The 14349-nt window shown below is 43.5% G+C and overlaps 1 protein-coding gene across 2 annotated transcripts in view; it reads left to right on the top strand.

Annotated features, from left to right (window-relative positions):
- supt5h (SPT5 homolog, DSIF elongation factor subunit) overlaps positions 1-13418 on the top strand; it is a 91555-nt gene extending 78137 nt beyond the window's left edge. For both annotated transcript variants that reach the window (XM_063059882.1, XM_063059881.1), the window contains 8 exons: positions 1586-1688; positions 2378-2505; positions 3429-3534; positions 4098-4256; positions 5814-5982; positions 6855-7058; positions 8585-8680; positions 11749-13418. In XM_063059882.1, coding sequence (XP_062915952.1) covers positions 1586-1688; positions 2378-2505; positions 3429-3534; positions 4098-4256; positions 5814-5982; positions 6855-7058; positions 8585-8680; positions 11749-11931 — 1148 coding nt within the window. In that variant the 3' untranslated portion in view covers positions 11932-13418. The remainder of the gene's footprint in view (positions 1-1585; positions 1689-2377; positions 2506-3428; positions 3535-4097; positions 4257-5813; positions 5983-6854; positions 7059-8584; positions 8681-11748) is intronic.
- Positions 13419-14349: the final 931 nt, after the last annotated feature.

Here is a 14349-nt window from a genome sequence, read left to right as displayed (position 1 = left end):
CCCCATGTTACTAATGAACACCTGGCTAATGTTAGCCCATACATAAAGTGACTGTTTAGAAGGACAGTGAGATGGACTGCTGCAGGCATCTTCTGTGCATAAGCACTGTTCGTGTCCGCATTCCTGACTTGCGGATTGTTCAGGTTATGGGCAGTTCTCAGGAATAGAGCCCTGCCCTATCCTGGGGGAGCTCTGTAGGTGCATTTCGAAAAAGACCCTTTTATTTCATTTTCAGATTTACTAGTTACCCTTGTGGGGGAGGTGTTGCTGTCCTACTGTTAAAGATGCTCTCACAATGCACTAGCAATAGAGTTTTCAGTATTTAGGCTCAACGTCAGAATGCAGTTACACAGTATTTCAACGTCAGGATTGTGTATGACTTGAAGGGGAACCTTCATGTGGTTGTACTCCATGAGCTTGTTGATTTTGTGGATTGGACGGGGTTGTCAAGGTAGCCAAGGTGAGTAATTGCAGTGTGTTTTGTAGACAGTGTATCCTGTAGCCTCCCTGTGCTAAGCTGGTAGATGGAGAGCCAGTTGAACAGGATACTTTGTCCTGGCTAGTGTCAGGTTTGTTGCAGTGGCACTTAGGTCGGCTGGTGGCGCAGTGAGATCAGCGCCGGGCTCGAGAACGGAGGTCCCGAGTTTGATCCAGTGACAGACCGCTCCCAAGCGCGCTCTCCATCCGTGCCAGGTTGATGTCGAGCTCGCAATTTGACCTCGTTAAAAACAAAACACACTGCCACCTCCAGTTTAAATTCCCACGTGGAATATTGTGGAGGATCAAATACTCAAACCCAAGAAAATCCTGAACTTGCACGTAGTCTTTGGGATATCAGTGGATGAGTTATTTTATGGAATACCCAGTCTCCGATCTGCTTTTGTAGCCACGGTGTCTATGTAGCTGGTCCAGTCAATAGTAATAGGAGGACACTGCCATGGTATTGTGGTTGAATTTCAGTGGTTACAATTTCTTTCGTTGGGGATAGTCAGTGTCATGAACTGTTGTTGGGTGACTGTTGTTTACCAAGTATCAGAATATTCTTGAACATCAACCTCATCTGAACACCAGCGTGGATGGTCCCAAGCCTGACTGCGAAGGGAGGTGGTTTGGGCATAGGACTAGCAATCCCATCTGTAAAAACCCTGTGCTACAGAAACACCAACAGTATCTCCAAAGGCCTCATTCCTGGGAGAGGAAGGAGAAAATGGGCTACACCTGGGATAATTTGAAAAAGTGGCCCAGGCCAGAGGACTCTGGTGTGCTGCTGTCCTCTGCCCAGTAGGGGTGATAGGCTTCAGCTAAGCTTAACCTAATCTGACTGGATGTAGGCATGTTTTGCTTCATTGGTGCAAAGGTTCAGCAAACATTCTCTCTTCTGAACTTGGATGAATAAAGGTCTTTAGTGACACTGCCCTGAGATCCTGCAGTGATGGTTGACCTCGAACAACCATAATGTCCCTTGTGTTGGGTGTGAATCCAACCGCTGAAGTGTTTTCCCCTTATGCCACTGACCAGCTTTATCAGGGCACATTGGTGCCCCACCCAGCCCATTGTCACAGGTTAAATGTGCTTGTTTCCACAGGTTACATTGGGGTAGTAAAGGACGCAACAGAATCTACAGCCCGTGTTGAGCTCCACTCCACCTGCCAGACCATTTCTGTAGATCGCCAGCGTCTCACCACAGTGTAAGTACGAAGTTTCAGTGAACCAGTTCCAAAGTGTTGAGGGAGATGTGTGTGCCCAATGCACCAACTGAAATTAACTGGATACAACCTCCAAATCCTCATGGTGCCCAGACTGAGAGTGAAGCCTGCCGTGGCTCTGGGAGTACATATCCAGCACAGTGTCTGTGATTCCCAGTTCTTGATTAGTCAGGGCATCAATGGTTACAAGGAGAAGGTGGTAGAAGGTGTTTGAGGAGGATAATAAATCAGCCATGATGGAATGGCAGAGCATACTCGATGGGCTGTGTGGACTGACTCTGTTTCTGTGTAAGAATGGAATTGATTGCTGAGAGCTGAGAAGTGGATGGTGACTGCTTGGTGCGTTATGCTAGTGGAACTAAACTAATTGTGGACTGATTTTCATTGGGTGGGGGGATTGGCAAAGTACTGGGCAGGGCTGGATGATTGTCTCCTGCTCCTAATTTGTAAGTGACTGAGAATTTTTCAGGTTGCTCTGAGAAATTGCAGTTGTTTGAAGTTCCAGAAGTGAGAGCTTCTGTTTGTATACAAAACATATATTTAATCAAGTATTTAGATAATTTTGTATTTATATTTAATATAAAGTTTAATGTCAGATGTAGTGAACTGATTGTGTTCTCCACATGGTATTTGTTTAGTAAATACTAAATTATTTAACATTTAAATCTCAGGGACTCGAAGAAGAAGGGTGGCTTGACATCTGCCTATGGCCGCACACCTTTGTATGGATCCCAAACACCACTATATGGTTCTGGATCTCGGACACCCATGTATGGATCCCAGACACCCTTGCATGATGGTGAGGTCACTCAATAGGATGGCTATTTTTTTTCCTATTCAGAGTCTCTATTGCCCATTGGCCATTATTAGTATTTGGCATCGTTGGCAAGGTCCTGCATGGTGGAATGGTCTAAAAGGTTAGATCAGACCAGGTTTAATATCACTGGCATATTGAAGTTGCCATTGCTAGAGAGAAGGTACTTGGGAAATTGAAAGGTCTGAAGGTGGATAAGATGGTATACACTCCAGAGTTCTGAAAGAGGTGGCTGAAGAGATTGCGGAGGTATTAGTAATGATCTTTCAAGAATCACTAGATTCAGGAATGGTTCTGGAAGACTGGAAAATTGCAAATGTCACTGCACTCTTCAAGAAGGAAGAGAGGCAAAATAAAGGAAACCATAGGCCAGTTAGTCTGACCTCAGTGATTGGGATGATGTTGGAGTCAATTGTTAAAGATGAGGTTTCAAAATACATATCTCACCACACACAACCCTGAGGTCCGTTTCTTGTGGACAATCACAGTTAATACAAAGAAACACTATAGAATCAATGAAAACTGCACACAAGACAGACAAACAACTAATGTGCCAAAGGCAACAAACTGTTCAAGTACAAAAAAACCCATCATCATCATCAACAAACACACACACACACACACACAAAATGAATATTGAGAATAGGAGATGAGGAGTCCTTGAAAGTGAGTCCATAGCTTGTGGAAACATTTCAGTGATGGAGTGAGTGAAGTTATCCCCTCTGGTTCAAGAGCCTGATGGTTGAGGGGTAGTACCTGTTCTTGAACATGGTGGTGTGGGACCTGAGGCTCCTGTACCACCTTTCTGATGGCTGCATTGAGAAGAGAGCATGTTCTGAATGGAATGGAATTTAAAGAAATCATCACTGAAGGTTAATTTATCTCCATCTAATTTTCCATTTTTCTAGGAAGTCGTACTCCTCATTATGGTTCCCAGACACCAGTTCATGATGGGAGCAGAACACCAGGACAGAGCGGTGCTTGGGATCCCAATAATCCCAACACACCCTCCAGGTTAGCAGACTTCGAAACATTAACGATACAGTACAGTTTGACTTAGAAAGTGTCTGCAGAACTTAGCACAGGTTATATGGTGGTTGATTAAGAATCCCAGCACACCCTCCAGGTTAGCAGACTTTGAAACATTAACGATAAATACAGTTTGACTGGAAAGTGTCTGCAGAAATTAGCACTGGTTATGTGGTGGTTGATTAAGCCCATCACCCCTACTGGGGCAAGGGCTGTCGACAGCTGCTCACTAGTGTCCTCTGCCCTAGGCCCCTCTTTCAAGTAGTCCCCAGGTGTAGCCCATCTTTGAAGATCCTTCCTGGCCTGGAGAAGAAATCTTTGGAGCCTCTGTTGGCCTTCCTGTAGCTCTGGGTTTTTTTATGGGAGGGGGTTGCTAGCCCCATGCCCAATTCACCTTTCGCATCTGGGCTTGGGACCGTCCATGGTAGAGGTAGATCACATGATTTCATCTTTTTACATAGTTTATCTGTTTCATTTCTTGCAATTGTTTATTTTTCTGCCTTGTCTACCAATACCATTTTTAAGAGGAAGTATATTTAATCTCACAGGAATGAGGAAGACTACGATTTCCCTTATGACGATGAGCCCACACCATCTCCACAGGCGTACGGAGGAACACCCAACCCACAGACTCCAGGTTACACTGATGTTCCATCTCCACAGGTTAATCCCCAGTACAATCCTCAAACCCCTGGAACACCAGCAATGTAAGTACCTGCAAATCTCTTTTTTGGAATAATTAACTATAGCATTTATTTTATAATGCTGGAACATTTTTTTCTGTGTAACATACAAAATGCTAGAGGAACACAGCAGGTCAAGCAGCATCTATGGAGAGCTATAATTAGTCAACGTTTTGGGCCGAGAGCTTCATTGGAACCAGAAAGGAAGGGAGAAGAAGCCAGAATAAGAAGGTGGGGGGAGGGGACAGAGTACAAGCTAGAAGCTGATAGGTGAAGCCAGGTGGATAGGGGAGGGGGTGATGAAGTAAGAGGATTGAAAGTAATAGGTCAGAAAGGTAAAGGGCTGAAAAGGTAAGAATCTGATAGAAAAGGAGAGTGGACCACGGGAGAAAGGGAAGAAGGAGGGGCACCTCCTTTGGGGCTTTGATGTTTCTGACGTTCTCTGTGGGTTTCTTTGTTTTGTGGATGTCTGTGAAGAGGGTGAATTTCAGATTGAGTACATACTTTGATCGCTGGCTGGTGGCGTAGTGGCATCAGCGCTGGACTTCGGAGCGAAGGCTCTCAAGTTTGAATCCAGCCGCCTCCTTTGCACGCTTTCCATCCGTGCTGGGTTGAGCGTCAAGCTAGCAACTCGGCCTCGTAAAAATAAAAAAGCCTGCTAAAAAAACGCCGTCATGACGACATCCCGATGGCTCCACTCGGAGTTAGGGGCTTTCTATATTATATTGTATATACATATACACACACACACACGTATACACACACACTCACACTCACATAAATGTACTTTTTGAACTTGAACCCGGGGGGGGGGTGGGTGTGATAGACAGGTGAGGTGAAGAGAAGAGGTACGTGGGAAATGGAAGAAGGGAGAGGGGGAAGATTACCAGAAGTTGAAAAACTTGATGTTCGTGCCATTGGGGGAAGGCTTCCCAGACAGAATATTAAGTGCTGTTCCTCCAGCCCGAGAGTGGCCTCATCATGGCAGTAGAGGAGGCCATGGACCGACATGTCAGAGTAGGAATGGGGATTGGGATTAAAATGGTTGTCCACCAGGAAATTCTGCTTGTTGTGGATGGAGTGAAGGTCCCTGAATCAACGTCAAGTCTCACCAACGCAGAGGAGGCTGCATCGAGAGCACCAGATACAATAGACAGCCCCAACAGATTTGCACATGAATAGTTGCCTCACCTGTAAGGACAGTTTGAGGCCCCAGATGAAGGTAAGGGAGGAGGTGAACGGGCAGTTGTAGCACATGTCGGCTTGAAGAGAAGTTTTCGTTCTTTTCCATTTTTATAGAATAAATGTGTCTATAGCTGCTACTGAGAAGTTAAAACATGCAGAAATAGACAATGGAGTGTGTAGTGTTAACAGCAGAGAAACAGGCCATTTGTCTGTTTTGTCTGTGCCAGTATTATTTTCTTTGTGAACCTCCTTCCTGCCCAATTTATTTAGCGACCATTCTATTTGAGGGCTGGTGATGGCTGTGGAGAAGTAATTTTGTTATATGTTCAGCTGGCTTGGCATTAAGATAAGTTCATTCACTTAATGAGACCTCGTGCTTACCATTTATTTTTCCAGGTACAACACCGACCAGTTTTCTCCTTATGCAGCTCCTTCCCCTCAAGGTTCCTACCAGCCAAGCCCCAGTCCACAGAGCTACCACCAGGTTGCCCCGAGTCCTGTGGGCTATCAAAATACTCACTCACCAGCCAGCTATCACCCAACACCTTCACCCATGGCATACCAGGTAAGTTTTAAGCCAGTACGTTTGTGAATTACTTGCCTACGGTTTAACTGCTTTGACCACGTTGAGTTAGCGAACTGTACGGAATTGGGGTTCCTTAATGGGTTTGGTCAGAACTTGTCATGAACGGAGATGGGTGGGATCTACAGGAAAGATGTAAATAAGGATGAAAGAGTACAGAGAAAATTTACAAGAATGTTGCCAGGACTGGAGGACCGAAGTTAGAAGGGAAGATTGAATAGTCATAGAGAAGTACGGCACCCGATCAATCTGCACCGGGACCAAAGTCCTCCATACCCCTACCATCCATGTACCGATCCAAACTTCTTGCAAGTTGAAATTGAGCTGGCATGCACCGCTTGTGCTGGCACCACCCTCTGAGTGAAGTTTCCCCTCATGTTCCCCTTAAACTTTTCACCTTCACCCTTAACCCTTGACCTCTGGTTGTAGTTCCACCCAACCTCAGTGGAAAAAGTGCTTGAATTTACCTGATCTATATCTCTCATAATTTCATATACGTACCTCTGTCAAATCTCCTCTCAGTCTTCTACGTTCCAAGGAATGAAGTCCTAACCTATTCGATCTTTCATTCTAACTCGGGTCCTCCAGACCCAGCAAAATCCTTGTTAATTTTCTCTGTACTCTTTCAATCTTACTTACATCTTTCCTGTAAACTGCACACAATCCAATCCAAAGTAGGCCTCACCGATCTCCTATACAACTTTGACATAACAGCCCATCTCCTTTACTCGAGACTTCGATTTTTGAAGGCCAGTGGGTTAGGAAAGGCTTTTGTGGTTCCTAATTATAGATTCCGTGTCATCAGCCATGACAGGAATGTGAACCCCACTGCTCACATATGTTTTGTGTTTCAGGCAAGTCCAAGTCCGAGCCCGGTCGGATATAGTCCGATGACACCTGGAGCCCCATCTCCTGGTGCATACAATCCCCACACACCGGGTTCCAGCATTGATCAGGGGTCCAATGACTGGGTAACGACGGACATCATGGTCAAAGTCCGGGACACGTACCTGGATGCGCAGATTGTGGGGCAAACGGGAGTCATCCGCAGTGTATCGGTAGGTAGTGTTTCTGTGTTGTTGTCATAGGCTTGTGAAGCACAAGAACGGGCTCTTTAGCTCATCATTTCTTGTTGACCAAGAACTCATCCATACTAATCCCAACTGGTCTGTAGCCTTCTGTACCCTGGCAATTCAAGTGTTTATCTGGATACTACTTCCTTTTATCTGTCTGTCTGTTGGTCACACTGCCCCAGTGATCCTGATTTAACCCTCACCTAACCAGGGGGCGATTTACAATGACCACTTAACCTACCCGCTAAGTCTTTGGACTGGGGGGGAAACCGGAGCACCTGGGGGAAACCCACGCATTCCACGGGGAAGTCGGACAGAGGCTCCTTACAAAATGGCGCCAGATTTGAATTCTGAACTTCAGAACGCCCTAAACAGTAATAGTGTTGTGTTAGTCGCTGTGTTACTGTGGTACGAATGTTGTGAGTGTACCTGCCTCCATTAATGCTCAGATTCCTAGCAAAATCGTGGATCATCCTGAGGATTGTTGAGTTGCTGTGACTGAACTAGCTTTCCAGCCGGGGTGTTCTGGATCACAGTTATTTTTCTGGTTCTTGGGGTTCTTCTGGGGGGTCAAGAATGGTGATGTGTTTTAATTCTTAACAAAATATTATTTTGAAGTTTAAGCAAAGGTGTAGACATTTGAAATTAAGTGAAGAGCTGAGAAGCAAAGCAGAGATTCAGTAGATTTAGTGAAAAAAAGATGGTGCCTCTGAAAAATCCATCACCTTTATAAGCCAGGTAACAGAAATTACTTCGATAAAAATGAACCAATCAGCGATTGTACAATTACAACAAGTGGGTAACATGCTGACACTTAGCCAATGAAAAATGAGAACGGTGATAAACCATTTTGCAACTCCTATACTGCTTTCACTGAGTGGGGATGAGCCACCACACACTGAAAAGTACATGAGTTTGTTAAAGAAAAAGTACATATTTGGATTAAACTATGGCTTTAGGCTTACATTAATTCATCTAATATCTTATAAAAAGTATTTTTAAAAGGACTAGATTTCAGCAGATGTATGGAATTCCCTCTTTCCAAAGTGGTTCAGAATCAGCCAGAGCCCTATGTTCTCATCGTGCCCCAGCCTGGTTTTACTCAACGATCCACTACCAGCTGCTTCCTCTCTGCCATCTGAATCCATGAACACAATGTCACTTCTCTTTCTCTCTTTTTGCACTAATTACTTTAATTATTTATGTATACTTTAATGTATCATTTTAAAATTACGTATTTCAATGTAGTGCTGCCATAAGATAACAACATTTCTTGACATACCTGGCAGTGATATTAAACCTGGTTCTGTATTTGTTTTCATTCCCCAGGGTGTAGCGCAGATTAGACAACAGGGCATTATACGTTATAGCTCCTAGCAGATCCCTCAGAGCACTTGAACAGTGTTGACTTGTGCGGGGAAAAGCAGTGTGCGGGTGATGTGTGAGGAGAATGTTCACCGCAATGTATTTGCTGAAATGAGTGTGCAAGTTTAATGTTTCTTTCCTTGTAGGGTGGCCTGTGCTCGGTGTACCTATCAGCCACTGACAAAGTGGTCAGTATCTCGAGTGAGCATCTTGAACCAGTCACCCCAGTGAAAAACGACAAGGTAAGAGGTCATGGTTAGAGTCATAGGGTCAGAGAGCACACAAACAGCTCCTTCAACCCACCACGTCCAGGCTGAGCCCCAAGTTCCCTCCTGTAGCAGTAGTTGCTTCATCTCCTTCTGTTCCTTGGTAATTCGAGTGCTTGTCCAGATACTTACTTATGCGTGGGTGTCTCTGTTTCCACTAACTTCTCAGTCAATACTTTCCAACCTTCCTCTTCATGTCCTCCCTAACCTTTATTCCTGATCATAAACCCATGTCCTGTGGCTTTAGGCATCTCTGTTATGGGGAAAGGTGTCTCACTATCAAACCTCTTTATGCTCTCGTAATTTTGTGTACCTCATTGGGAGCGTATCAGTCCCCCCCAGCCTATCGAGTCTCTTCTCATAACATTCCAGGCAACATCCTGATGAATTTCACTGCACTTCTCTATCGTTCTTTGGAGTTGTGGTAAAGGAGACTGCTGTTTTTCTGTCATCTTCTTCTGAAGCCCATTGCCTGTCCTGGGTGAGCTCGCCAGAGTCCTCTGCCCGTGGCTTCCATTTTCACCACACAACTTCATAGGTCTTATAAAGGTCCTTCCTGTTTCTTCCTTTTTGGCGCTGCTGTCTGTCTTTCTGTAGCTCTGGGTTTTTATGGGATGGGGTTCCTAGCCCTGTGCCCAACCCTCCTCCTTTCACAACCTGACTTGGACTGAGTTCTGTTTATCTGTGCTGAAGTGGAATATCTGACCTCCCATTTGTTCAGTCTCTTGAAGCTTAAACCACAAATTCAAATAAAAACCTCTAGAAACCCCAATAAAGTTTTGTTCGGTTGAAGTAAATTTGCTTGTCATAATAAAACTACCCAGCTGGCAGAACTTCCTTTTAGTATGGGCATGCACCTACCACTCTGTGCATAAAATAACAACTTACCTCTGACATCCCTCCAATCCCCTTGAAATCATGCTGCTCATATTACTATTTCAGTCCTGGGAATCTGACTATCCACTCAATCTATGCCTCTTATGTAACACATCTATCAAATCACCTCTCATCCTTATTTGCTCCATAGAGAAAAGCCCTAGCTTGCTCGACCGATCCTCCTAAGACATGCTCTCCAAACCAAGCAGCATCCCAGTAAATCTCTTCTGCACCCTCTCTAAAGCTTCCAACTCCTTTGTATAATGAGGCGACCAGAAAGGAACACACTATTCCAAGTGTGGTCTAACCGGGGTTTTACAGAGCTACAACATTACCTCACGGCTCTTCAACGCAATCTTCCGACTAATGAAGGCCGGTGCACCTTACCCACCCCATCAACTCGTGTGGCAGTTTTGGACCCCAAGATCCCTCTGTCCTTCCTTCCATTAGGCCTTCAAGTTCGACCTTCCAAAGTGACTCATTTCCAGATTGAAAACTAATAATTCATAGGATTATGGCCTCAAAATCTCAGCATTCCATTGTGAAGAAAATGTGCTTTCTGGTTCAGAAAGCCTTGGCGTTTGTTTAAGAATTGTTTAATGAATGCTCAGTAGCATATATTTAAATTAATTTTAATTTATTTAGAGATACAGCGTGGAGTAGGCCCTTCTGGCACTTGGATCTGCATTTCCCAGCACCCCTAACCTAATCACGGGGCACTTTACAATGACCAGCTAACCTTCTAACCAGTACGTCTTTGGACTGTGGGAGGAAACCTGAGCACCTGGAGAAATCCCATGCATTCCACGCAGTGGACGTACAGAGATTCCACACGGTGGACATACAGAGATTCCTTACAGAGGATGATGGAGTTGTTATAGTGTTGCACGATGGGATTGAACTCTGAACTCTAATGCCCAGAGTTGTTACAGCATTGCACGGATCATGGTGCCCAATGAGGGCACTGGAGTGGTGTTTAGAAAGAATTACCTAAGAGATGAATTCACTTGCTGATGTAAAACAATTTTTTGGTATATCTTATCAAGCAAGAAGAAACTTTTCAATTAAAATTTTTAAATGTTTGAGGATCAAGTATTATTGAAGAAGGAAATAATTGCGTGAAGGTACTTGGTTAGTGAGTTCTGCATAACTTCAGTCTGACTCAATTCCCTACAATTAAGAGGAACTTAGTGGACAAATTGCTTGTTAATTGCCATGCAGACACTGAACTATACTGGAAATGGAATCAAAGTGTTAAAATTCAACTTAACAGTAAGATTTTTAATCATCTTTTAAGTTCAAGCTAATTATTATTCAACCATACATGAATATAGCCAAATGAAACAACACTCCTCTGGGACCAAAGTGGAAAACATATTATCAACAGCACACTGCGCATAGTATAATTAGCACAGATGGTTACAATTTCAGAAAAAAACATAGTCACAAAGAGGAAAAAAAAAGTATTCAACATGTAGTTACAAAAGTATCAGAAAGTTATAAAAGAAGCAATTTCCGCATTGAGTCTATGAAAGAAACTTTTGAGTTTAAATAGCACTTTTCACATCAAGGTCGAAGTCAAATTTACTGTAATGTTGCACACGTCCATGTCTGCACAGGTGCAACGAAAAATTTACTTGTAGCAGCATCACAGGCTCAGAGCAACTGATAAGCAGCACTGGCAAGAAATACATAAATTATGACATGGAAGAACACAATGAGAACAAAAAATAAGTGGAACGTGGTCTTGAGGCCCATTGTGCTTTATTAGTCCCACAGTATTTTATATTGTATGTGACTGGCCACAGCCAGGAAAGCGGTGATTGTGGTGGCCACCCATTACTAGTGGTTGGAAATGAACAGCAAATGCTCTCTTTCCTAGCGGCATAATTCCAAGTCTTGAAAACCTCACAACAATAAAGATAGGTAGAAGATTTGTTTGTGTATTTGCTGCCTCTGCTAATGCCTGAGGTAATTTGTAATTTTGGCTGGGATACTGGGCAAGTTACTGAGAAGCGACCTCCACGGTGATTGGTGCCTTGTCCGCAGCAGATCAGTAGACGCTGTGGGTTGAGGTTATTGGAGACATTCTACATCAGGGCAGGATTTAGGGTAAAATTCTAACAGGAACTGGCTGACTGCTTGTGTATCCACCTTTGTTTATGTAGGTGAAGGTGATTCTGGGTGAAGATCGGGAGGCTACAGGCATGTTACTGAGTATTGATGGCGAGGACGGCATTGTCCGTATGGAACTGGATGACCAGCTGAAGATCCTCAACCTGAGGTTCCTTGGGATCCTCAATGAAGAAGGCACAGCATCGTCTGGAAAGGATGTATATAGTCGGAAATAATAGAACTCTTCTGTGAAGTTTTGTTCAGATTTTTACCTTTCCGTCTCTCCTTGTGTTTTTGCTTTGATAATGTCTTGCTTCTTGTGGGCAGATGTTAGCAGTGGTTATCCCAAGACTGAAAATACCTAGCTAGAGTAAATGGATGAATGCATATTAATTTGACATTAAGAAGTGCCCGTACATTTTGTAGAACTAAAATCCATTTGAGACTTAAATGGGTAAATGGAATTTTGTTTTAATTAAGAAGACAGAGACTGTTGTATGAAAGGGGCATAATGAGGCTGACATTTGACAATGAAGACAAAGACCTTTTGTAGCGATTGAATGGTACTCCTTTAGGAAGAGAGACTAAAAGCTATTTTTGTAATAAGCACTTGCATAGGTGAGAGAAGACACAGGAAAGAAAATGTTGCAATTATTTTTTAAACAAGCTAGCTCAGAATAGTTGTGTAAATTTCTATTGAAAGCTTTATATGTTGCCATTTGTTTTGGAAAAGATTTGAAGATGCTTTGAAGAATACACTGGGTATTCCATCTTCAGGTTACAAGAGTAAATCTCCTGAGGTTCAGAGCAGCTTTAGAAGGAGGAACAAAATGGTGGGAACTCTCTGCAGGCCAGATAGCATCTGTGGAGAGAGAAAATTTCCCTGATAATTTCATTCATTTTCCCAAAAGTCATGATGCAAATTGTGCTCCAAGGTCACACAAGTGTTCCTGATTTTGCGGTTGTGATCTTCTGTGCATCAGAGGCAGTGAGTGATGTCTCAGCTGGTTGCAGGAAGGAGCCGTCAGAGGGGCTGTTATTATTGAACTGCTGTGCACAATGTGCAGCCATCAATGGGTCTGGCTGTAGCTTTTAATTGGCCTGGCGCAGAGGAATGGTTGGCGTTTGCTCCTGTTGAACTGTGTCCAGATGCAGTTTCATGAGGCAAATGCAAGTGTCAGAATAATTCATTTGGTGGTTCAGTTCATGAAAGAAAAGGCTTGAATCTGCTTGAGGTTTCTCCAGTAACTATGCTTTTAAGATTTCAGGATGACTGTTTATGACGATTCTGCATCTTCATTCCCCATAAACATAACGTCGGTTCACCGGTTAGCGTCTTGGGAACAAACCGTGTGATGCAAAGCTTCAGAAGACTCCCTGAGTAGTCTAATTTTATTGCACACATATATATTACGTTAAGGTATAATCACAAATGTTAACTTGTAAAACATTTACCCCAAAATGTCTATCTTGGGCTAGTGTATCAATTAAAATCAATAAAATTGGAAAAGCCGCAAGTGATGCTCCCTATTCCGATCAACTATTAGATTTTCAGGTTAATGTCATTAAACTATGGCCACTGCTAAGATCTGCTTCTGTTGACTTGTTTGCTAAATGTCACCAACTGTAAAATGTTACTTCTGTGGTTTGGGAATACCATTTGTATGGCCAATATTTGAGTTTCTAAACCCATTTGTCCCAAATAAGAGTCAATAAAAAGACTTGCAGATCTTAACATCTTGTGTTGTACTTTGGGACTGTTCAGTATTGTTTGTTCTCGTTGAGGTGCTGTTCTCTGTGGTGAGAGCCTCCGTAAAGCCATGCCCGCATAGATTTAGATAATGTGATGATTGAAACATAAACGCTTTTTAATCCATTCATAGGAACAGAAATGGAACACATCCCCTTGAGCAGCCTCATCGTTGAGAAAGGTCAAAGCATAGCTTGCCTTGCTGTCCTCTCCCTGTGTTTCTTGTTCCTCACAGATAACAGTGCTGTGCAAAAGTCTTAGGCACATATATATGGCTGGGAGACCCAAGACTTTTGCACAGTACTGTAGTGTATTTGTAAACATGAAGCAGAGAGCGAGTTTGTAAATCTGGTGGGAGCGAAGGATGTTGGGAATGGTGAGAATGGAGCGCTGCAGTAGGGGTGCTGGGACAGGGGCTGGTGCAGGTGCAGACACACCCCGACACTGAGACACCAGGCAAGGCCATTTGATTCCAAACAATTGATTTAGTGATCATTCCCGAATGTCTCTCTGGTTACTTCCCACTCCCTTCCTTCTTCCTAACCATGATTCCCCTCTGCCTGCCCCCTTCCCACTCTCAGTCCACGATTGACACCCATATCAGAATCAGGTTTATCATCATGCACATATGTCATGAAATCTGTTTTTGTTTTTCCTTTGAGACCTGTAGGCATATTTCCCTGCTTTGCATGTGCTTACTGTCCACCAAGAGTGAAAATTCAGAAGATACCCAACCACTGGACTGGAGAAATTTCCCTACACTCAGCCCTGATCCAGAGATTCATTTCCTTATCTAAGCAGTTTCTCACTTGAAGCAATTAAAAGTATGAATACTCAGGGACAATTACAAATTACTAATTGGAAATAGATTGTCTCTGGCCTCTGGCTTAATACTCTGTTGCTA

Source organism: Mobula hypostoma, chromosome 10 (genome assembly GCF_963921235.1).
Source record: "Mobula hypostoma chromosome 10, sMobHyp1.1, whole genome shotgun sequence".
NCBI lineage: Eukaryota > Metazoa > Chordata > Chondrichthyes > Myliobatiformes > Myliobatidae > Mobula > Mobula hypostoma.
The sequence above is the reverse complement of the archived record's forward strand: the minus strand, read 5'-3'. Positions and strand labels throughout refer to the sequence as shown.